This window comes from Canis aureus, chromosome 9 (assembly GCF_053574225.1).
Source record: "Canis aureus isolate CA01 chromosome 9, VMU_Caureus_v.1.0, whole genome shotgun sequence".
NCBI lineage: Eukaryota > Metazoa > Chordata > Mammalia > Carnivora > Canidae > Canis > Canis aureus.
The window spans coordinates 32,653,723-32,677,974 of record NC_135619.1 but is presented as its reverse complement, the minus strand read 5'-3'; the positions used below and the strand labels follow the sequence as shown (position 1 = coordinate 32,677,974).

The window sequence follows — 24,252 nt, the reverse complement described above, 5'->3', positions numbered from 1 at the left end:
AGGTTGGGTGTCTGCCTTTCGCTCAGGGAGTGAGAGTGGGGTCCTGAGATTGAGTCCCGCGTCAGGCTCCTTGCAAGGAGCCTGCTTCTCCCTCTGCCTATGTCTCTGCCTCTCTCTGTGTCTCTTATGAATAAATAAATAAAATCTTTAAAAAAAAAAAAAAGAAAGAATTCCCTTTGTTGAATAATGCTTTATTTCCTTTTTACAGATAAAAAACAAATATCAATAACCAACTGTTTCATCTTATTCAGATTACAGACCACATACCAAATCTGCTGGAAAATGAGGAGCCGAACTGTGGCCCATCTTTATTTTGCAAATATATGAGATTTAACCCAGTATGTTTTCTTACCTGATTTTTTATTTATCTAATCTCACATTTCCCCTTTCTCCTAATTCCTCACTTATATTAATTGTTTTGAACATATTTCTAGAAATCAATTCAAATTCCTTTTTGAATAGTTGAGAGATGAATAGATAGTTGGATGGATGAATGGCTGGAAATAGTTGAATGAGTCAAAAGGCAACTTTTCCTGAGCTACCTGTCAAATATTATTTTTATTATTTTTATAATGAATTATTGCATTTACTGTAGTAAACATACCATAGAATATCCTTTGTACCATATCATTTTCTGAATTTGGAATGTTGAATTCCTGCATCTATATTTATGATCTTTGCATTTCCATTTTAATTTAAATATATAAAAGTTGTCCAGTTGTCCAGTAAAGGGGTTCCTGAGAAGCTCAGTTGCTTAAGCATCTCCCTTGCCGTTTGCTCAGGTCATGATCCTGGATTCCTAGGATTGAGCCTGGTATTGGGCTCCCTGCTCAGCCAATGCAGAGATCAAACCCAGGACTCTATCATCATGATCTGAGCCAAAAGCAGATGATAAACTGAGCCACCGAGGTGCACCATAAACACACTGTCTTAATCAGCAGTTGCAAAAACAATGAGTTGATTCTGCCACTCAGTCTTTAAAAATTCAGCAAGTTATCCAGAGTTGCACTAATAGAAATCCCTACTAAAACATAGGTTCTTTTTTCTTTCCTTTTTCATTTGTTATTTGAAAATCAGAATAAGTTACACATATACAATATGCAACATCTAAGTCTTAGCAAAACTTATGATGATCAATTACTTATTGTTAAAGGTAAATGATATGAATTATGTACTATATATGTACTGGATATGAATTATATACTACATAATTTGTGAATAAATAAATATGGACTGGTGTGAGAAAGGAAAAAATGCTGGAGCACAAAAAGTCATCAAATGTATCTATAGTGGATGTATAATGTGGACCTCACAATAGCTTATGATTATAGTCTAACTCACTTTTCTATAATGAAAGGACAGGGATATAGCCAAATTTTCTCTTTCAGATATAAACAAGCTAATGAGGATTTTGTAGTTGCCTCGATAAAGAATGCATCAATATTATATTGATCTGCAGTCTGTTTCATTTGAATATATACCTTCAATACCACTGACCTTTATTTCCAGAAGGAATAAAAAAAAAAAAATGCGGTTTTGGTGAGTACAATCTTGAGGGCAGACCTCTTACAAGTCTTTAAGTAAATGCATTTGATAATTCTACACTTTAAGTGTGACTTCAATTAACATAGAAACAAAAACAAACCATAAGCAAAATAGCAGTAGACAATAAATATTTATTGAATGAATAAATAGATGAATGACTTTATTCATTATGTATTCCTATGTTATTTCTGCTCACATAGCTACATTTTTATTGTAATTTGGCTTCCTATATTGATCTGTCTTTAGGGAAAGAATGACTCCTGCGGTCATTCTGGTATTACGATTATATTCCTCATAGGAACTAAGGAGTGGCATTCTGGTTTTATTTAAAGATACCTCTAGACTGTGAATGCTTCACTGTAGGGTCTAGCTAGTGCCTGGAACTTAGCAAACATCTAATATGTGTTCAACGAATGTTCCCTGTTTTAGTCTAGGTTATCATTCCTTTCAATCTATGCACCCAAAAAAAGACACTCTGCCATGGTCTGAATGTTTGTGTACCCTCCAGAATTCATATATTGAAATCCTCATCCCCAAGGTGATGGGATTAGGAGGTGAGCCTTAAAAAGAGGCCTCACAGAACTCCCTAGCCCCTTCTGACATATGAAGACCCAAAGAAAAAAAATGACTATGAGCCAGAAAGATCTCACCAAACACCAAATCTGCCAGCACCATGATCTTGAACTTCCCAGACTCTAGAACTGTGAGAAGTAAATGTTTGTTGTTTATAAGCTATCCAGGTTACGGTATTTTGTTATAGTAGCATGAACAGACTAAGATATTCTCATTTTAAGAAACTGGAGGGGATCCCTGGGTGGCTCAGTGATTTCGCGCCTGCCTTTGGCCCAGGGTGCGATCTTGGAGTCCCGGGATCGAGTCCCACGTCGGGCTCCCTGCATGGAGCCTGCTTCTCCCTCTGCCTGTGTCTCTGCCTCTCTCTCTCTCTCTATGTCTATCATAAATAAATAAAAATAAATCTTAAAAAAAAAGAAACTGGATAGTGATCCTAAAAATAAAAAGTCCAATAAAAATTTAAATGTCGTGGATGGTTTATCAAACAGGAGATAGAACAAACAGAGATATGGCTAGATGACCACCCTCTTTCTCCATTCTAAATCTTCCATCAATATACTTTGGAAAAAGCCATTTCAAGTATGGGTGTGGGATTTTGGTTCAGAATAAATTGCATGGCATAAGGCTACCCCTAATATTTTTATACGTGAAAATGGATTAAAACGAACAAGGAAACCTTAAAAAGAGAAGAAAAAAAAAAGAGGGAGAGAGAGAAGGAAAGGGAGAGGTGGCTTAAGATTGCACCGTGTAACTTTTGAGCAATGGTGGGGAAAAGATGGTCACATTTAATAGGGCAAGTAGTATGGCAGGATATGCAGATGAAGTGCTTCAGTTTTTAATAGTACAAACCACCTGGCTTTGTCTCTTTTTCTTTCTCACACCAACCAGAACTTCCTCAGGCTTGGTTGCACGTCCACCTGGTTATTACAGCAGCCCAAATCCACAAATACCAGAAGTCTGAATCAATCATACTTATTTGGCTTAAGGGGAGGAGGCTTGGTCTTGCATACAAGACCGATTAAAATATAATGCTTTACATACAACCATTAATGTTCAGATACTGCTGTGTCAGTTGCATACAATAATGAGGTAGAGTGAGGAGGAGCTACCCAACACCTATGACAAGTTGGGACTGAAATAGAGGAAACCTTCCCCCTCTTATCAGGATATTATGACCTAAAAAGATGCTCTAAAAAGCAAAAGTAGGAGAGCAGTAGCAGGAAAAATCAGATAAAGGATGATTTTGTTTTTTTAAAGCAGAGAAGAAAGTTGGGAAGAGCAGCTTCATGGCCTTTGCCTTGACATGGTTCAGGAAGAACAAGGAAATAAACACGTAACAGTCGCATGAAGTTAGACATTATATTTTCAGGTATCTTTTACTCACTGGCAGCCAGGGGCCAGCTACATGGGTCTGTCCTAGTTCCAGCTCACTTCCAAGAGGTAGAAGCAATCTCAACTCCCTTAGGTACTGAATGACATCTCCCCTTACCAAGATCTAAACCAAAATAGTGAAATCAGAAGAGAATGTGGGATTCTCTTCTCCTGTCAACTAGATTTTGTGTGTGTGTGTGTGTGTGTGTGTGTGTTTTTCCCATCGTCTTTGGGGGTCAAGAGCTTCTTCAAGAAAGATCATGCTACCTAAACAAATGTGGCCTTATCCAATCGACCACAACAAGATAACCCTTTTAGTAAAACCTAACAGGCACAACATTTAAACAATAGAAACATTCATTTCATACAGGGTAGAGAGTAATCTTTTTTTTTTTTAAAGGAGAATATTCATTAATGAGAATGGTACTTTCCTAACAGGTTAACATTTGGCTAAAATAATCAGATCAGATGCTATACAGGTAGGCTATGTCAAGAAACCCGAAGAAATAGAGATATTTTAAATGTTATATCACTTATTTTGAATCCTCTTTATAGTATTTATTGCACTCTACTATAATGTATTTGTGTACTTGTATGTATCCCTCATTAGATCATAAGGTTCCTTCCTTAAGGAAGGAACTAAGTCTCTCCCATTCCCTTTTGTATTGACACCTAGCACAGAGGTGCCTGGCACATATATCAAAGCGCTACAGAATAAATGCTTTCATAGGTAGTAAATAGAGCAAAGCTCATAACCGAAGTTCATATTCTGCATGGTGTCATAGAAAGACTGGAGAAGAAATTGAAAAGCAAGTATTCAGAAAGCAGTATTAATAAAGATGAGGGCTCTGAGATGTGCTGTGTCCAATTTGGCATGTCGTTCACTACATAAAATCATCATTTGGGCAAGGGCACAAATTGGAGCAAAAATCCAGCCCATGCTCTGCTTTCTAACCCATGAACTTCAACACTGTTTCATATCTTGCATTGCACACAGGAAGCAATGCCCTTTCTTTCAAATTCATATAGCACAAGCTAGGGACAGCCATGCTTTAAATTATGACTTAATCTCTAACTGGTTAGTTCACCGGGCAAGAAATACTGCCCCACTGATCTGATTCCTCCACAAAGGGAGGAAAAGAAACAGTGTAGACTATCTGATCATGAATTGAGAACACTGAGGTTGGAGATTGTTTTTCCCTGGATTCTCAACATAGGGTGTTGTGCTTATAAAACTTTTTTTTGTGTGTGATATAAAAGAACTACACAGTGGAGGCTCAGCATTCAATCTGCTCCCAGACAGTGAGCTACAGACTCAGAGATGCATAAAGAACAGGAAGAACCGGGGAAGATCATAGAATTCCATTGCTGCAAGACATTTGAGAGATCATCTGGTCAAATAACAACTTCATTTTACAGATGAGGAAACCAAAAAGATCAAGGAGATGAAGTGACTCGCCTGTGGTTAGTAAAACTAAGTCTAGGACCTAGTGTTTTTCGGCCTTCAGTGTAATAATCTATCACAACTGGCTGCGCTTGCCACGATTATAATCAACATTGATTGTGCGCCCACTGTGTGAGACAGGTTGAGACATACGGACTCGGTCTCCATCAAGGGCCTTACAATGAGGCTGGGAAAACAGGATATATGTATCAAAAGATAAACAATAATAGCAGGTGGCCTATGAAGAAAGGCTTAGACTTCGGTTTCTGCGAGGGAATGGTAATGCCACCATTAGGGATCGCAGGCATGCGGTGCAATGCCTTTGTGTGACAGGCCGACAGTTCTGGAGGGACCAGAGCTAAGTGACTGAGAAAGTCCAGATGAGGACGTAAGGTCAACAAAAGCAAGGTCAGGAGAGCCCAACTTCCAGGGGGCCCCCTCTCATGCAGCTCCAGCTCCCCGGGCTCATGAGCCAGAATACAAGAATGGGTGGGATAAAGCCTCTGCTCGTCTGGGCTCTGACCCCTAGGGCTGAGGCAGGTGTGCAGGGAGAGCAGAGCGGAGGCGGAAAACGACTGAGAACTCGGAAGCGTTGCCAGCGCGCGGAGCCGACCCTCCGCTGGAGGCCGAGCCGAGAAAGCAGCGGCTCGCGGGAGGCCCGGCGGGACAGGGGCTTCCGGGGCGGCGCGCGCGGCCGGCGGGGGCGGGGCCAGGGCCAAGCCCCGCCCCTCCGGGCTGCGCGACAATGGGGCGGGCGGTGGAACGCGGCTGCGGCTGCCGCGGGCCTCGGGTGGGCGGAGCCACCGCCTCTGCCGCCGCTGCCGCCGCTGCCGCCGCAGCCCCGGTTGGGATTTGAAAGATTAAAAACTACCGGTGGAGAGGGCGACGGCGTTGAATGTGTGGCGGAAGCGCTGGGGGCCGCGGCTCGGCGCGGGGCCGGGCAGCCGGCGGCGTCTCCACACCATGAATTACCCGGGCCGCGGCTCCCCGCGGAGCCCGGAGCATAACGGCCGGGGCGGCGGCAGCGCAGCCTGGGAGCTGGGCTCGGATGCGGAGCCGGCGTGCGGCGGCGGCGGCGGCGGCGGCGGCGTCTGCCGCTTCGACCACCTGCCCGGCGGGGCCCCGGGCGACGGCGAGGTGCCCCTGGCCCTGCTGCGCGGGGACCCCGGGCTGCACCTGGCGCCGGGCGCGGAGGACCACGATCACCACCTGGCGCTGGACCCCTGCCTCAGTGACGAGAACTATGACTTCAGCTCGGCGGAGTCGGGCTCCTCGCTGCGCTACTACAGCGAGGGCGAGAGCGGCGGCGGCGGCAGCTCCTCGTCGCTGCACCCGCCGCCGCAGCCGCCGCTAGTCCCGGCGGGCGCGGGGAGCGGCGGGGCGGCGGGAGGGGCGCTTGGGGAGAGGAAGCGCACGCGCCCCGGCGGGGTGGCCGCCAGGCACCGCTACGAGGTGGTGACGGAGCTGGGCCCCGAGGAGGTCCGCTGGTTCTACAAGGAAGACAAGAAGACCTGGAAGCCCTTCATCGGCTACGACTCGCTCCGCATCGAGCTCGCCTTCCGGACGCTGCTGAAGGTCACCGGTGGCCGGCCCCGGGCCGAGGCCCCGGACGGCGACCGAGTGTGCGGCCCGGCCTCCAGCTCCGGGGAGGAGGAGGAGGAGGACGACGACGACGACGACGACGGGGACCGCGTCTGCGGCTTCTGCCCGCGCGCTGCGGGGCACGAGCCCGAGATGGAGGAGCTGGTGAACATCGAGCGGGTGTGTGTGCGGGGCGGCCTCTACGAGGTGGATGTGACCCAAGGAGAGTGCTACCCGGTGTACTGGAACCGTGAGTAGCCGGCCGGGGGACGGAGCGGGACGGGCTGCTGCGGGGGCCGACGAGCGCCCGGGTGGGCTCGGGACTTGACCGCCGCGGAGAGGCAGGCGCGCGAGGCCTGGCGTTCGGTAGGAGCGGGGTGGAGAGGAGACCCGCCGCGCCGGCAGGTGAAGGGTTAAAGAGCAGGTGGCAAAATGCAAGCTGCCTGGGGTTCCGAAGGAGAAGACTGTGCGAGGGTAGCGCTGCCTGGGGTGAGCTGGGTGCTGCTGCCATCCCCTGGAGGGGATCCAGGAGCGGTGATGCCCAGCCCGAAGGTTTAATTTCGCCATCCCACCCGCGCTCTGTCCGCCCGGGGATCTGATTCGGTCTCGTTTACCCTGATCTCTGCCTATGACTTAAAGAGCAGCCCGCCCTGTGGAGTGGGAGCGTTTTGAGATGATCTGCTCGAGAATCAGCAGTTCAGTTATGAACTCAGGAGAGGAACGTTAATCCCAGGCGGGAAAGGAAAGGAGACGGGTTGCTTCCACCGGGTGCATTCGGGAGACGTGGAGAGCACTGCTGCTGGCGAATGGGTCCGCTCACTGTCTGTGGATTACTCGTTTTTGTCCCTTCTTACGTTCTCGTTTACGTATTCTCAGTTTGCTTCTTAGCCTTGAAAACTTACGAGGCCTGTGCCTTGTTTCCTCATCTATAAAATAGGGATAATTGTGTCTACTTGCGGGGTTGTCGGGGAGATTAAATGAAATAATGTACCTAACCTGCTTGCAACTGTCTTTGGCACATGTGTGATTTATCAGTGTTAATAGTGGGTTCTTGTTAAATTAGATAGCAGCACAATTAAGTTTGCAATTAGATTAAAAGTAAATGTTACATATGTGATATATACTATTCTACTGTAACAGAAACTATTGGCTACCAGTAGTTTGTAATATATAGTTTTAGTTCTTATGGGCCTAGTGCCCTAACTCTGTCTTCTTTGGTTGTCACTGGCCTTCGGATACATTTTACAATATTCGGTCTTGTATTAATATATATATTCATGACTTAGCTTCCTTTCTATATGTTTGACAATCTATGGACAGAGTCCACCTTTATCTTCATACTCTCATTGGGCCTGGTGCAGTAGATATTTAATAAATAGGTATTGAATTGCATGAGTGATTCTGATAATGTTAAAACCTATGTTAAGCATGAGTCACTAAGATAGCAATTACAGTGTGTATCAAATCACCAAATAAGCATAGCAGAAAATTTAATTTCTTATTACACTTAAGGATGACATTGAAGGCATTCGTTAACATTTACACAAGACCAGATTCATATGGGATTTGTCACATAACTCCTTTTGATTACAAGCTCACGAAGGATAGGGTATACTTATACTCATTCATTCATTCATTCATTCAGCTCTTTCATTTTTGCCACCTATTTGTGCCTAATATAGTAGTCTCATGAAGGCATCAGGAAAGGTGGAAGGACAGTCATTATCCTTCAGGAGCTTCCCACTTAGTCTTTTCTTCAAATGTCATAGACATCACTATAGATTTTTTTTTCCTTTGAATATAAGGAAAGGAATATAGAAAAACAAGGACTTAGTAGAGCGAGAAAGTTAGATAAAATGCAGAAAGTTAGATAAAATGCATCCTTGGAGAAGAGTCTGGAGATCAAAGGATGAATCCTATCTTTAAATCAGCTAAAGTATATTCATCTAGAATATTGTGTACTCTTTCGGTTTATGGTAAAATTGTTAATGCATAGTGCTTTACTGTTTATAAAGTGATTTTTCACATTATTTCATAGTGATACCAAATTAATGGTAACCTTCTGTTTTATGAAGAAACAGCCTCAGTAAAGTTAATGAACTTGTTCAAGGTTACTTAGCTAGAAAGTGATGAAGCATTTTAGAGGCTAGTCAGGGAATGTGTGTGGTATCCAGAGAGCATCTGACCCACTACCCGAGGGTGAGGGTATCAGGAAAGCTTCCCAGATAATGTAAGACTGAACCCTAAAGGATGAAATAAATCAAGCAAAAAAAAAAGGGGGGGGGGGCGATGCTGGGAAAGGCCTCTAGCCAGATGGGGTAACATATACAAAGACACAGAGGCATGAAACTGCATGGCATTTTGAGGAAATTAAGGTTGCACCTGTAGGGGCCAAGACACATACAGTAGGCTTGGGATTTGACCACCACAGAGACAGAGGTTTCTGGTCAAGGACAGGAGGAGATTGTGAAGGGTACCTGCCCTTAAATGGTGCATTTGGGAGAGTAGTTAGAAAAGGAACAAGAGTAGATCTGCAGTGCTAAGGACTTTGGACTATATCCTGTGAGTTATAGAAACCAAGCAATTGAAGGTTCTCTTTTGCTTAGGTGATTAGTGACAATACAAAGGTTGCGTTGGAGAATTGGGGTATATCATGAGAATAGTAGCATCATAAATCAAGAGAAAAACCGGGAGAGCCTACAGATGTTAAACTGAAAGGAAATGTGGACTTAGCCTTCTCAAATCTTTTTAAAAGCAGATAGCTTATAAACCAATTATAACTTATAAATTAATTTTTGTTAATTAGCATGACAGCAACACCTATTTTCACTCCATTTTAGCATTTTCTAAATAGTTTTCTACAATATATAATCCTGTGGGTGTCCCAGGCCTTCATATGAAGTACAGTGAAAACACAATGGTGCTTTTTTTGTCCCTAACTTGCCACTTCTCACAAAATCCCATATCACTCTGCTCTAATTGCTTCTTCAAGTCTTTCCATGTTATATAAGTTTTCACATCTTCTCGAAAGGGTTCAGTCTCACTATGGTCTCTTAAGCTTTTGCAGCTTTTGACTTCCTTCTCATTTTACCTTTTTTTTTTTTTTTTTTTAACTCTTCTGGAAACATTCTGAATAGTGGCTATGAAAGTTAAAAAAAAAATACAAAAAAAATTCAAAAAGTTCCTATGACATGGTGGTTGAGGCTTTTGGGACCTAATTGAGCCCTCTGCACCTGGGTGTCAAGGCCAATAAATTAGCTCTGCCTAGTCTAAAGGAAAGATATATATTTGCTCTTCCTTTTGAACTCTTACTAGCAGATAAAATTAGAAGCAGTTTGGGGTACATGAGTCAGAAGGGGAATAGAATTTGACTTCTATAGCAGGAAGCTCATATTATTGTATATGTAAAAAGTATTATAGGAAATTTATCTTCATTTTATTGTCTGTTTAGATTTTTTTTTTTAAGATTTTATTTATTTATTCATGAGAGACACACAGAGAGAGGCAGAATAGAAGGAGAAGGAGGCTCCATGCAGGGAGCCCAATCAGGATTCATACCCTGAGCCGAAGGCAAACGCTTAGCCACCCAGGCGTACCTGCTTAGATATTTTTCTTATTGCATGTAAACACTTTAGATAAAAATTGATTCTTGCTGAGTAATGGCTAAGGCTTGCTCCCCCTCTTCTTCCTAAGATACTTGTAGAAACCAAACAGTTGAAGATTCTCTTTTGCTTAGGTGATGAGTGACCATACAAAGGTTGCATTGGAGAATTGCTTGTATACATCTCATAGGCTTATTTTGAGAATTATTATATATAAACATGCCTGGAACAGTGGTTGACACAAAGCACAAGGTGTTAACTGTATCTATGTAGATCTCAGAAAACAATAATCCTTAATTGTAGAAACTCATATGAAAATTAAGGCTGTCCAGTGCAGAACTGTGAAGTACCCAGGGTTTGTTGTTACTGGCTTATACCTCACCATAGATGAAAGAATGTTTCTAAAGAATATTAGCAAGCATTTAATAATAGTGGTAGAAAGGCATATGGAACATTACACAGATACTTGACGAATCGTCTCATAGCAATTCTTATGGCAGTGATGTGTGCGTTATACACTAGGGAGTATATAATTTTCATTTATTGACTAAAGTTATTTGACCAAATATTTATATGAATGTGCAATTTCTTCCCCTTCTCCATTTTTCCATATACTTGCGGTCTACGTCCATTATTATTCTAAATCATTTTCAAACACTTTATAAATTAACCAGTCTTCATGATATATTGAAGAAAAAATAATATTCCCACCAAAATGAGGTAGAAAAATAAGGGCTTTTTCTGCAAGTACCCAAATTAAATGTTTATTATTATTAGTTTTAAAGATTTTATTTATTCATGAGAGACAGAAAAAGGCAGAAGCAAGGAGAAGCAGGCGCCCCATGGAGCTCGGAGCCTGATGTGGGGATCAATCCCAGGACCCTGGGCTCACGACCTGAGCTGAAGGTAGACACTTAACAGACAGAGGCACCCAGGCTCCTCTAACTGGTGTTTTTTTAACTTGGCATAACCATAACCATCTCTTTGGCCTTTTTCATTTAAGGGTTAGTAACCTTAATAATTAAGAATCCTTTATGCGACATCATGGGAATCATGGGAAAGTAATGGAGTCCAAGCTGGGAGAAGTCCAACTCTTTCTTATTAGTTGCTGCCTCCAGTAAAGCAGAACTATAGGGAACGGAGACCAGAGATTGACATGCCTGATTCTGAAAAAGTGTTAAGTCTTTTCTATCTCTTCTTAACTGCATTGTCTCCCTCTAGCCTGGACTGGAAAGCAACCTTGGGCTGCATTGGAACCCTGGCTGCTCAGGTTTGCAGAATCCTGGTTGAAGTCTTGGGAGAGCGCTGTTTAAATCAAGCCTACTTTAGACTGCATTTTTCAGTGACCTACTGAAAGAGCACAAAGATATGAATGACAGTGATGTGTGTGCAGGGCAGGACTTGGCGCAATCTGATCAAGGCATTCAGGACTTTTCTTCCCCTTTACGTGGGACCATTACTTTAAAACTGATTTCATATCAGTTATTGATCCACCTTGCTTATATATAGCTCAAATGTAATAATGCATGCTGTACAAGTACTTTATATAAATGTTCAGAGTAACTGGTAGATCTTTCTTTATTCCATCTGTCACCTGCTTCCTCTACTCTTTTTTTCATAAAAGAGTTTTTTTGTACTGTTCTTCCAAATCCTATTTCCTGGGTCTTTTATCTCCACATCACACCCTGTAGTTTCTGCTTTGTTAAGATCTCTGATGTCTGGAATCCTGGGGGTGATCGTTTTCTGATCCACAGGGGAAAAAGCTGGATGTGCTGCTGGTCATGGAATCCTCTGAAATTATGGACACTAAGTGAGGAGAATAGGCGGATAGAAAGGAGAGAGGGAAATGGGGAATGCACTCACAGGAAACGTAAGATAATTATTGGCAGAAATAGTGGGGAGGTAGACAGTTCTAGAATCCCTGGTTGTTGGGCAATTTAAGTCCTTTGTGGTTTCATGAGTCTGATAAAATTTAAACCGTATGTGTTATGAGGAAAAAATTCAACACCGATAAAGGCCTAGATACCAGCTCTTTTTTGCCACAGTACATTTCTAAAAGCTCAGTTAAAAAGTATAACAAGGGAAAACATTTTTTAGATCAGTAGATATAACTTAGAGTTCCACTTTTTTGAATCTGCTTTGGTCAAGGGAAATTATGCCCACAAAAAGATGCTGAATCACTAACAAATGAGTGGATTAATGGGATAAAAACCATAATATAGATACCTTTTGGTACCCCTGGATTAGGAGACAGATGTAATTTAAGACGGTGAAAAGATGAGGGGACAAAAGAAGTTCAAGATTATGAGAACTGCTATCCATGATTTATTGTCAAGATTGCCTGTGCCAGAGATCAAAAGAAAAAGGGTGGAAGTATTGATATGGTCATGTAAAATTAATTCTGTTTTATGTGCTTTCTAACTTTGCCAGATTGCTATATAAAGAATAAATTATATACTCATTAGTATTTATTCTGATATGTTATTACATTAAGCTATATCTAGATAATCTTTGTAATCATCACACTTGTATATTTAAGTAAAATCTGTTGAGTGACTTTTGGGGCCAGGCCAGCCTTTAGAAATTACATTGTTATTGGTACTTCTGTACCCCAAGACCTCAGGTATCTGAAAATCTTAGCCATTCAGACAATTTACATTTCTCTATCTTTTCCAAATTAGTTGAGAATTAGGCTTTTATTTAAGGGTAATTTTAACTGTGAATGGAAATCTCTATATTATTACTATTTCACCTTTTGACTACTTCTCAGTGAACCATCATTGTAGAAATGGATGCAGGATAGTCCTTGAGACTCATGACATGAAACAACTGGATTAACTGTGCCAAAACAAATCTTCTAGATCACAAGCCATAGAATGTGCTGTTCACTAACTTTACGTGATGCACAGGGAGCTTAGTTAGAATTACTTCCAAGCCTTCATGTACATAGAGTTAAATGTAGTTCCACCTTTGTTTTACTAATTATTACAAATGATCAATTTTCAGTTAGTGTTTTATTGACTGAATTCATTTTTTTCTTTTTTTCTTTTTCTTTTCCATTTTTTTTTCTTTTCATTCTATAGAACTGCTTCTAGATAGGCCTAGGGTATCCCCTACCACCTGATTCACCCACCTAGACCTTCAGTAAAGCTTGCACTTCAACATCTGGTATGTTAAGTACCCTCAAGTTTGTTTATGCCTTAGAAAACAAAATCTCTGCTGTGAATCAAAAGACAGTCATTGGAAAGAGAGAGTCTACTTGAAAGAAATTGTTGAGGACCACTCAAACGGAAGAAAGCACAGTATGGCTGCTCAAGCACTTTTAATGGCACTCATTTTACCATACTGGCTGTTTGCTGCTGAAATGAACCCTTACTGTATGGTTAGCACTAAATGAGGCAGGTATACATGTCTGTAAGGTTTATCAACAGATGCTTGCCTTTGCTTGACATTTTCATTATATAGCTCACCACTCTTACTCTTCTTGTTTAAGATTAGCACCACTACTCGTGCTTCTGTTCTTTTTCGCTAGAAAAAATTGGGACCTTATATTTTAGAATATTCTTTTTGGATATAGTTTATTCTTATTTTTAACCTGTTTACTATTTAACCTGTTATTTTGTGTAAACCACATTATATATTACACTTTTTTTTTTTTTTTTAAATTTTGGTGGGCAAGAAAGGTGTTACTGTACTTCACATAGAACGAATGTTCCTAATCCTGGAATACTAGGCTGAATTGTTTGGAATTCTGATTGCCTGACAGGATTCTCTTTTTGGGCAGATCTAGTAGAACCCATCAAAGTATATGGTAGGTCACAAACAAGGGTTGACCTGGTTTACAGACCCTTTTCAGATCAACTCTTAGCCAACCTCAGGACATCGGTTTTCTCTCTTCCTCTTCCAGTTCAGTTCTTACTGGTTTTTCTAGAGAGGCCGTACTATGTCATATTTATGAATGTAAATGACCACGGGAGGCAACTGTCTGGGCCAGAATCCCAGTCTGCCATATACTGTCTGTGTCTTCTGGCAACTTAAATTCTCTGTGCATCAGTTTCTTCTGTAAGATGTTAATAGTACCTACCTCTTACTTAGGATTGTTGTAGTAAATGTGTTATAACATTCAGAGATCTTGAAACCGCTCATGATGAACAGTAAGGTCTATATAACAGTTAGCTGTGATTGCTTCTCCATTTTCCTGCCTCTTCCGTCCTTTGAAATTTACAGCCCAGTTGACATTCTTGGTTTTCAACTCTCCAAAAGAGACTGCCAAATTCAGTTTGCAGTCTCTTTCCTGACATGGCATTTTCTTTAGCTTCAACTCTTGGTGATCAACTCAACACAGCCCGAGAACCCCTTGTGAACTGTTGCCTGCCCCTGTGAAAAACTGTGACGGACTTTTGCCTATTCTCAGGCCCCAGAAAGAGCCATACTGTCTTGAGTTTTCCTGGTTGTGCACCAGAGATGTGCCCTACTCTTCTTACATACCTACTGCCTGTGGGAAAGGAGGAATTCTTTTGCATGAAAGCATTCTAAGTTCTTAAGCATCTCCTTGTTTTGGTATGCAGATCCTGTCACCAGCTGCAGGAGGTACTGACTTCACCCCCAAAACTCATTGAGAACATCTCTACCAGCTACCAGGATTTCTTTTTTTTCTTTTATTGTCTTTTCTTTTCTTTTCTTTTCTTTTCTTTTCTTTTCTTTTCTTTTCTTTTCTTTTCTTTCTTTTCTTTTCTTTCTTTTCTTTTCTTTCTTTTCTTTCTTTCTTTCTTTCTTTCTTTCTTTCTTTCTTTCTTTCTTTCTTCTTTCTTCCTTTCCTTTCCTTTCCTTTCCTTTCCTTTCCTTTCCTTTCCTTTCCTTTCCTTTCCTTTCCTTTCCTTTCCTTTCCTTTCCTTTCTTTTCCTTTTCTTTTCTTTCTTTCTTTTCTTTCTTTCTTCTTTCTTTTTCTTTTCTTTCTTCTTTTTTTTTTCTACCAGGATTTCTGATACAATAGAGAATCTTACAGCTTTCGAAAGGCTGCTCAGTTTTCAGTTGAGGCAGAGCCAGTAGTGTTCTTGGTCTTTTGCCATGTTGGCCAAAAGAAGTGGCCCATAATTCCTTTTACAGTGGAGACTTCAGCATGAAAACTTTGAAGGGATCGATTCCTCTTAATTGACCTGCAGTTGAACCAGTAGTAGTGGTGGGAATGCTGCTGGGTTCTGGCACCTAGTGCAAAATCTTGCTTCAGTCTGAAGCTGTCTTTGAGTCCAGGGATTTGAAGCAACCTTCTCTTACCAGCATTGTTAATAAAAGCTGAGTGGGCTAAGAAAACAGATCTTTGTTGCCAAATTCCCTTAGTTTGAATCCTTCATTTATCATAACCATATGACTTGAGGCAAGTTATAATCTCTTGATGGTCCAGTTTCAGCTTTGTAAGTGGGGATAATAATGCCTGCTTTACAGGGTTATTATAAAGATTCTGTTAAAGTATACCAGTGTAGAGTACTTAGTGCAGTACTCAATAAATGTTAGCTGTTATAGTTAAGCCGGGCTGATATATTAGATCTTCAACTAGAAGCCTAGCTTCTGGAAATTAAAAAGTGTGTGTCTGGCCTCTTTTACTTGTGAAAAAGCAGAATGTGAATCTGTGGCTCAACCAAAATTAACTTCACCCCATATTTGATAACCATAGGCACACATACATACATACATTTGTAGTCCCTCACTCTTCCTTTCCCCTTCTCCCTCACTCTTTTCTAAATATACATCTATATGTTCATCGTAAAGCTGTTTAATCTTACCACCACCATCCCCCCCCCCACAAAAGTTCTGGAAATCACAAGTATCACGTTGCAGGGACCCTAATTCCTCTTCTAGACTCTGACACTGAACAAAATGAAGACCTTTCCATGTGGTGAGGACAGCGAAAAACACTTCAGCCTTTGAATTACCTCTCCTAGTATGGCATCCTGTCATAGACCAGTAGTTTGCAGATTTCATTGAGCCCAAGTCATTAGGAAGATTGTTAAAACTAGATTTTTAGATCTTATCCTTGGAGATTAGATTCAACAGATCTGGGCCTGGGGCCTGAGAATCTTCTTCCTTAATAGGTATCTCAGGTAATTCTGATGGGGGTGGGGAGATGGGGATTATAGGCCTCAACATTGATAACTCAATTAATTAACTCCTCCAGTCTAAATAGCTCACAAATGCTTCATCCTAGGTTGTCTTCGTTTCAATCAGAGGATTACCAGTTCAACCAGTCCCAAGGTTGTATTTCAAGCAGTTTGAGAGGAACCAGCCTTCTATCTACCGATTGTTTTATCTTTATTTCATCTTTTTCTTTTACCTGTTTCTGCTCTGCCCTTCCAATTTATAATTTCTGTATTTATGTCGTTATTCTGTAAACTCATTCTATCAATTATTAAGAAGGATGAAATCTCCAACTATAATTGTGGATTTATTTATTTTTTTTAGTTCTATTGGTTTCGGTTTAGTGTATTTTGAAGCTCTATTATTAAATGCATCCACATCTAGGATTATTATATCCTTGTGATGAAATAAAACCTTTATCAGAAGATGGCGGAAGAGTAGGGTCTCCAAATCACCTGTCTCCACCAAATTACCTAGAAAACCTTCCAATCATCCTGAAAATCTATGAATTCGGCCTGAGAATTAAAGAGAGAACACCTGGAATGCAACAGTGAGAAGAGTTCGCGCTTCTATCAAGGTAGGAAGACGGGGAAAAAGAAGTAAAGAAACAAAGGCCTCCAAGGGGGAGGGGCCCCGCGAGGAGCCAGGCTAAGGCCGGGGCGAGTGTCCCCAGGACAGGAGAGCCCCGTCCCGGAGACGCAGGAGCTGCACCGACCTTCCCGGGCGGAAAGGGGCTCGTGGGGAGTTGGAGCAGGACCCAGGAGGGCGAGGATGCCCTCGGGTTCCCTGGGACAGTAACAGAGCAACTGCGCGCCCAGGAGAGTGCGCGGAGCTCCCTAAGGGCTGCAGCGCGCACGGTGGGACCCGGAGCAGCTCGGAGGGGCTCGGGCGGCGGCTCCGCGGAGGGGGCTGCGGGGCGGGAGCGCGAATCCACCAGCGCAGGCTCCGGAGCACAGGGCGCCGGGACACAGCCCAGGATCCCGCCTCCCCCGGGACAGGCAGAGGCCGGGAGGGCCCAGGACAGCGAGGACGCCCCTGCCCCAGCTGAGCAGATCAGCGGCCCCGCCCCGGAGCCTCCAGGCCCTGCAGACAGAGAGCTCTGGGTTACTGCGGGAGGTGACTCCGGGGCTCCAGAGCTGGCCCCGCCACTGGGGTTGTTCCTCCTGCGGCCTCACGGGGTGAACAACCCCCACTGAGCCCTGCACCAGGCAGGGGCAGAGAAGCTCCCGTAACTGCTAACACCTGAAAATCAGCACAGCAGGCCCCTCCCCCAGAACACCAGCTAGACTGACAACTTCCAGGAGAAGCCAAGGGACTTAAAGTACACAGAATCAGAAGATACTCCCCGGTGGTTCTTTCTTTTTTTTTGTTTTGTTTTGTTTTGCTTTTTGATTTGTTTCCTTCCCCCACCCCCTTTTTTTTCTCCTTTCTTTTTCTTTCTCTTTTTCTTCTTTTTTTTTCCGTTTTTTTTCTTCCCTTTTTTTTCTCTTTCTCTTTTCTTTCCTTCTTTCTCTCCTCTCTTTTTCTCTTTTTCCCAATACAACTTGCTTTTGGCCACTCTGCACTGAGCAAAATGACTAGAAGGAAAACCTCACCTCAAAAGAAAGAATCAGAAACAGTCCTCTCTCCCACAGAGTTACAAAATCTGGATTACAATTCAATGTCAGAAAGCCAATTCAGAAGCACTATTATACAGCTACTGGTGGCTCTAGAAAAAAGCATAAAGGACTCAAGAGACTTCATGACTGCAGAATTTAGAGCAAATCAGGCAGAAATTAAAAATCAATTGAATGAGATGCAATCCAAACTAGAAGTCCTAACGACGAGGGTTAACGAGGTGGAAGAACGAGTGAGTGACATAGAAGACAAGTTGATAGCAAAGAGGGAAACTGAGGAAAAAAGAGACAAACAATTAAAAGACCATGAGGATAGATTAAGGGAAATAAACGACAGCCTGAGAAAAACCTACGTTTAATTGGGGTTCCCGAGGGCGCCGAAAGGGACAGAGGGCCAGAATATGTATTTGAACAAATTCTAGCTGAAAACTTTCCTAATCTGGGAAGGGAAACAGGCATTCAGATCCAGGAAATAGAGAGATCCCCCGCCCTAAAATCAATAAAAACCATTCAACACCTCGACATTTAATAGTGAAGCTTGCAAATTCCAAAGATAAAGAGAAGATCCTTAAAGCAGCAAGAGACAAGAAATCCCTGACTTTTATGGGGAGGAGTATTAGGGTAACAGCAGACCTCTCCACAGAGACCTGGCAGGCCAGAAAGGGCTGGCAGGATATATTCAGGGTCCTAAATGAGAAGAACATGCAACCAAGAATCCTTTATCCAGCAAGGCTCTCATTCAAAATGGAAGGAGAGATAAAGAGCTTCCAAGACAGGCAGCAACTAAAAGAATATGTGACCTCCAAACCAGCTCTGCAAGAAATTTTAAGGGGGACTCTTAAAATTCCCCTTTAAGAAGAAGTTCAGTGGAACATTCCACAAAAACAAGGACTGAATAGATATCATGATGACACTAAACTCATATCTCTCAATAGTAACTCTGAATGTGAACGGGCTTAATGACCCCATCAAAAGGCGCAGGGTTTCAGACTGGATAAAAAAGCAGGACCCATCTATTTGCTGCCTACAAGAGACTCATTTTAGACAGAAGGACACCTACAGCCTGAAAATAAAAGGTTGGAGAACCATTTACCATTTGAATGGTCCTCAAAAGAAAGCAGGGGTAGCCATCCTTATATCAGATAAACTAAAATTTACCCCAAAGACTGTAGTGAGAGATGAAGAGGGACACTATATCATACTTAAAGGATCTATTCAACAAGAGGACTTAACAGTCCTCAATATATATGCCCCGAATGTGGGAGCTGCCAAATATATCAATCAATTATTAACCAAAGTGAAGAAATACTTAGATAATAATACACTTATACTTGGTGACTTCAATCTAGCTCTTTCTATACTCGATAGGTCTTCTAAGCACAACATCTCCAAAGAAACGAGAGCTTTAAATGATACACTGGACCAGATGGATTTCACAGATATCTACAGAACTTTACATCCAAACTCAACTGAATACACATTCTTCTCAAGCGCACATGGAACTTTCTCCAGAATAGACCACATATTGGGTCACAAATCGGGTCTGAACCGATACCAAAAGATTGGGATTGTCCCCTGCATATTCTCAGACCATAATGCCTTGAAATTAGAACTAAATCACAACAAGAAGTTTGGAAGGACCTCAAACACGTGGAGGTTAAGGACCATCCTGCTAAAATATAAAAGGGTCAACCAGGAAATTAAGGAAGAATTAAAAAGATTCATGGAAACCAATGAGAATGAAGATACAACCGTTCAAAATCTTTGGGATGCAGGAAAAGCAGTCCTAAGGGGGAAATACATCGCAATACAAGCATCCATTCAAAAACTGGAAAGAACTCAAATACAAAAGCTAACCTTACACATAAAGGAGCTAGAGAAAAAACAGCAAATAGATCCTACACCCAAGAGAAGAAGGGAGTTAATAAAGATTCGAGCAGAACTCAACGAAATCAAGACCAGAAGAACTGTGGAACAGATCAACAGAACCAGGAGTTGGTTCTTTGAAAGAATTAATAAGATAGATAAACCATTAGCCAGCCTTATTAAAAAGAAGAGAGAGAAGACTCAAATTAATAAAATCATGAATGAGAAAGGAGAGATCACTACCAACACCAAGGAAATACAAACGATTTTAAAAACATATTATGAACAGCTATACGCCAATAAATTAGGCAACCTAGAAGAAATGGACGCATTCCTGGAAAGCCACAAACTACCAAAACTGGAACAGGAAGAAATAGAAAACCTGAACAGGCCAATAACCAGGGAGGAAATTGAAGCAGTCATCAAAAACCTCCCAAGACACAAGAGTCCAGGGCCAGATGGCTTCCCAGGGGAATTTTATCAAACGTTTAAAGAAGAAACCATACCTATTCTCCTAAAGCTGTTTGGAAAGATAGAAAGAGATGGAGTACTTCCAAATTCGTTCTATGAAGCCAGCATCACCTTAATTCCAAAGCCAGACAAAGACCCCGCCAAAAAGGAGAATTACAGACCAATATCCCTGATGAACATGGATGCAAAAATTCTCAACAAGATACTGGCCAATAGGATCCAACAGTACATTAAGAAAATTATTCACCATGACCAAGTAGGATTTCTCCCTGGGACACTAGGCTGGTTCAACACCCGTAAAACAATCAATGTGATTCATCATATCAGCAAGAGAAAAACCAAGAACCATATGATCCTCTCATTGGATGCAGAGAAAGCATTTGACAAAATACAGCATCCATTCCTGATCAAAACTCTTCAGAGTGTAGGGATAGAGGGAACATTCCTCGACATCTTAAAAGCCATCTATGAAAAGCCCACAGCAAATATCATTCTCAATGGGGAAGCACTAGGAGCCTTTCCCCTAAGATCAGGAACAAGACAGGGATGTCCACTCTCACCACTGCTGTTCAACATAGTACTGGAAGTCCTAGCCTCAGCAATCAGACAACAAAAAGACATTAAAGGCATTCAAATTGGCAAAGAAGAAGTCAAACTCTCCCTCTTCGCCGATGGCATGATACTCTACATAGAAAACCCAAAAGTCTCCACCCCAAGATTGCTAGAACTCATACAGCAATTCGGTAGCGTGGCAGGATACAAAATCAATGCCCAGAAGTCAGTGGCATTTCTATACACTAACAATGAGACTGAAGAAAGAGAAATTAAGGAGTCAATCCCATTTACAATTGCACCCAAAAGCATAAGATACCTAGGAATAAACCTAACCAAAGATGTAAAGGATCTATACCCTCAAAACTATAGAACGCTTCTGAAAGAAATTGAGGAAGACACAAAGAGATGGAAAAATATTCCATGCTCATGGATTGGCAGAATTAATATTGTGAAAATGTCAATGTTACCCAGGGCAATATACACGTTTAATGCAATCCCTATCAAAATACCATGGACTTTCTTCAGAGAGTTAGAACAAATTGTTTTAAGATTTGTGTGGAATCAGAAAAGACCCCGAATAGCCAGGGGAATTTTAAAAAAGAAAACCATATCTGGGGGCATCACAATGCCAGATTTCAGGTTGTACTACAAAGCTGTGGTCATCAAGACAGTGTGGTACTGGCACAAAAACAGACACATAGATCAGTGGAACAGAATAGAGAATCCAGAAGTGGACCCTGAACCTTATGGGCAACTAATATTCGATAAAGGAGGAAAGACTATCCATTGGAAGAAAGACAGTCTCTTCAATAAATGGTGCTGGGAAAATTGGACATCCACATGCAGAAGAATGAAACTAGACCACTCTCTTTCACCATACACAAAGATAAAATGGATGAAAGATCTAAATGTGAGACAAGATTCCATCAAAATCCTAGAGAAGAACACAGGCAACACCCTTTTTGAACTCGGCCATAGTAACTTCTTGCAAGATACATCCACGAAGGCAAAAGAAACAAAAGCAAAAATGAACTATTGGGACTTCATCAAGATAAGAAGCTTTTGCACAGCAAAGGATACAGTCAACAAAACTCAAAGACAACCTACAGAATGGGAGAAGATATTTGCAAATGACATATCAGATAAAGGGCTAGTTTCCAAGATCTATAAAGAACTTATCAAACTCAACACCAAAGAAACAAACAATCCAATCATGAAATGGGCAAAAGACATGAACAGAAATCTCACAGAGGAAGACATAGACATGGCCAACATGCACATGAGAAAATGCTCTGCATCACTTGCCATCAGGGAAATACAAATCAAAACCACAATGAGATACCACCTCACACCAGTGAGAATGGGGAAAATTAACAAGGCAGAAAACATCAAATGTTGGAGAGGATGCGGAGAAAAGGGAACCCTCATACACTGTTGGTGGGAATGTGAACTGGTGCGGCCACTCTGGAAAACTGTGTGGAGGTTCCTCAAAGAGTTAAAAATAGACCTGCCCTACGACCCAGCAATTGCACTGTTGGGGATTTACCCCAAAGATACAAATGCAATGAAACGCCGGGACACCTGCACCCCGATGTTTATAGCAGCAATGGCCATGATAGCCAAACTGTGGAAGGAGCCTCGGTGTCCAACGAAAGATGAATGGATAAAGAAGATGTGGTTTATGTATACAATGGAATATTACTCAGCTATTAGAAATGACAAATACCCACCATTTGCTTCAACGTGGATGGAACTGGAGGGTATTATGCTGAGTGAAGTAAGCCAGTCGGAGAAGGACAAACATTATATGTTCTCATTCATTTGGGGAATATAAATAACAGTGAAAGGGAATATAAGGGAAAGGGGAAGAAATGTGTGGGAAATATCAGAAAGGGAGACAGAACGTAAAGACTGCTAATTCTGGGAAACGAACTAGGGGTGGTAGAAGGGGAGGAGGGCGGGGGGTGGGAGTGAATGGGTGACGGGCACTGGGGGTTATTCTGTATGTTAGTAAATTGAACACCAATAAAAAATAAATTAAAAAAAAAAAACCTTTATCATTTTGAATGATTCTACTTAGATACTAATTTAGACACTCCCAACTTTCTTTTGATTTAGCATTTGTGTAATATGTCATATTCTTTTACTTTTAAACCCATATGTGTCTTTACCTATCTTAGATGTTGCTTCATAAATTCCATCTGAGAAGTGCTTTTATTTGGTGTTTTAGGTCATTTATATATTTAATGTGATTAATGCTAATTTTGAATTCAAATTGACCATCTTGCTAGTTGTTTTCCCATTTATTCCTTTTTTTTTTTAAAGGATTTATTTATTTGAGAGAAAGAGGGCTGGGGAGAGGGGCAGAGGGAAAGAATCTTCAAGCAGACACACCCACCCCCCACCCCCACTGAGCTGGGAGCCCCACTTGGGGTTCAATCCCAGGACCTGTAAGTTCATGACCTGAGCCAAAACCAAGAACCAGACACCTAACTGACTGAGCTACCCAGGCTGTCTTGTCCTGCTTATTCTTACTTCCTTTTTTCTTTATCCTGCCTTCTTTTGATTATTTATTATGATTCTCTTTTATCTCCATTATTAGCTTTTAGAGATAGCTTTTTCATATTTATCCTGGTTGGTGTTCTCTGAGACTTTTGGATTACAATTACACATGTATTAGATCGTTTGATATTGTCCCCCAGCTCTTGGATACTCTCTTCTGTTTTTTAATTTTTCCTGTGTATGTGTGTGTGTGTTTGTTTCAGTTTGGGTAATATTTATTAACTTCCAGGCTCACCAATTCTTTCCTCAACTGTGTTGAGTCCACTGATGAACCCATCAAAAGTATTCTTATCTCTCTTCCTGTGTTTTTAATTTCTAGCATCTTTTATTCTTTCTCGCAGTTTCCATCTCTGTGCTGAAATCATCCATCTGAGATTATACATGTTGCCCACCTTTTCCACTACAGCCTTTAGCATATCAGTCATAGTTCTATTAAATTCTCTTATAATTCCAACATCTGGGACATTTGAGATCTGATTCTGTTGTTTTGTCTATTGATGGTATGTTTTCTTTCTTTTTCATATGTCTCAACTTTTTATTGAAAGCTGGACATATTATGTAGGACAGTAATTAGCCTAGAAATAGACACACCTTATCTTTGCTCAGCCTTTAGTATGGGAGGTTGATCAGTCTGTTTGGGAGTAGAGCTGGCTTTGGATTTTGTTACTACAGTTGTTATCAGGCTTCGGATTTTCCTGGCATTACCTTGTATTTAGGGTGGGGGCTGTTTGCCAGGGGTTTTTTGTTCATGCTGTTACCCTCCCTCAGCAGAAGATTAAATGCTTGCTATATTGGTGATGGTGGTGGGAGAGTGGAGAAGGGACACTCTGTTCTAACCAGCCTCATTCTTAGTGTCTCTGACTCTTGAGAGTGGGTCCTCCTCCGTGATTCTGCCTCCACCCCAGCTATAGGAAACGTCATGGTCTAGACTCAA

The 24,252-nt window shown here is 41.7% G+C and overlaps 1 protein-coding gene across 7 annotated transcripts in view; it reads left to right on the top strand.

The window, feature by feature from the left end:
• Positions 1-5,749: 5,749 nt before the first annotated feature.
• The window catches only part of DDHD1 (DDHD domain containing 1), a 110,871-nt gene continuing 92,368 nt past the window's right edge, over positions 5,750-24,252 (top strand). For 3 of the 7 annotated variants that reach the window (XM_077909327.1, XM_077909332.1, XM_077909326.1), the window contains exon 1: positions 5,751-6,764. In XM_077909327.1, the coding sequence (XP_077765453.1) occupies positions 5,897-6,764 (868 nt within the window). In that variant the 5' untranslated portion in view covers positions 5,751-5,896. Of the gene's footprint in view, positions 6,765-24,252 lie in introns of all 7 variants that reach the window. The other 4 variants (XM_077909333.1, XM_077909330.1, XM_077909329.1 and 1 more) reach the window with 3 other exon arrangements.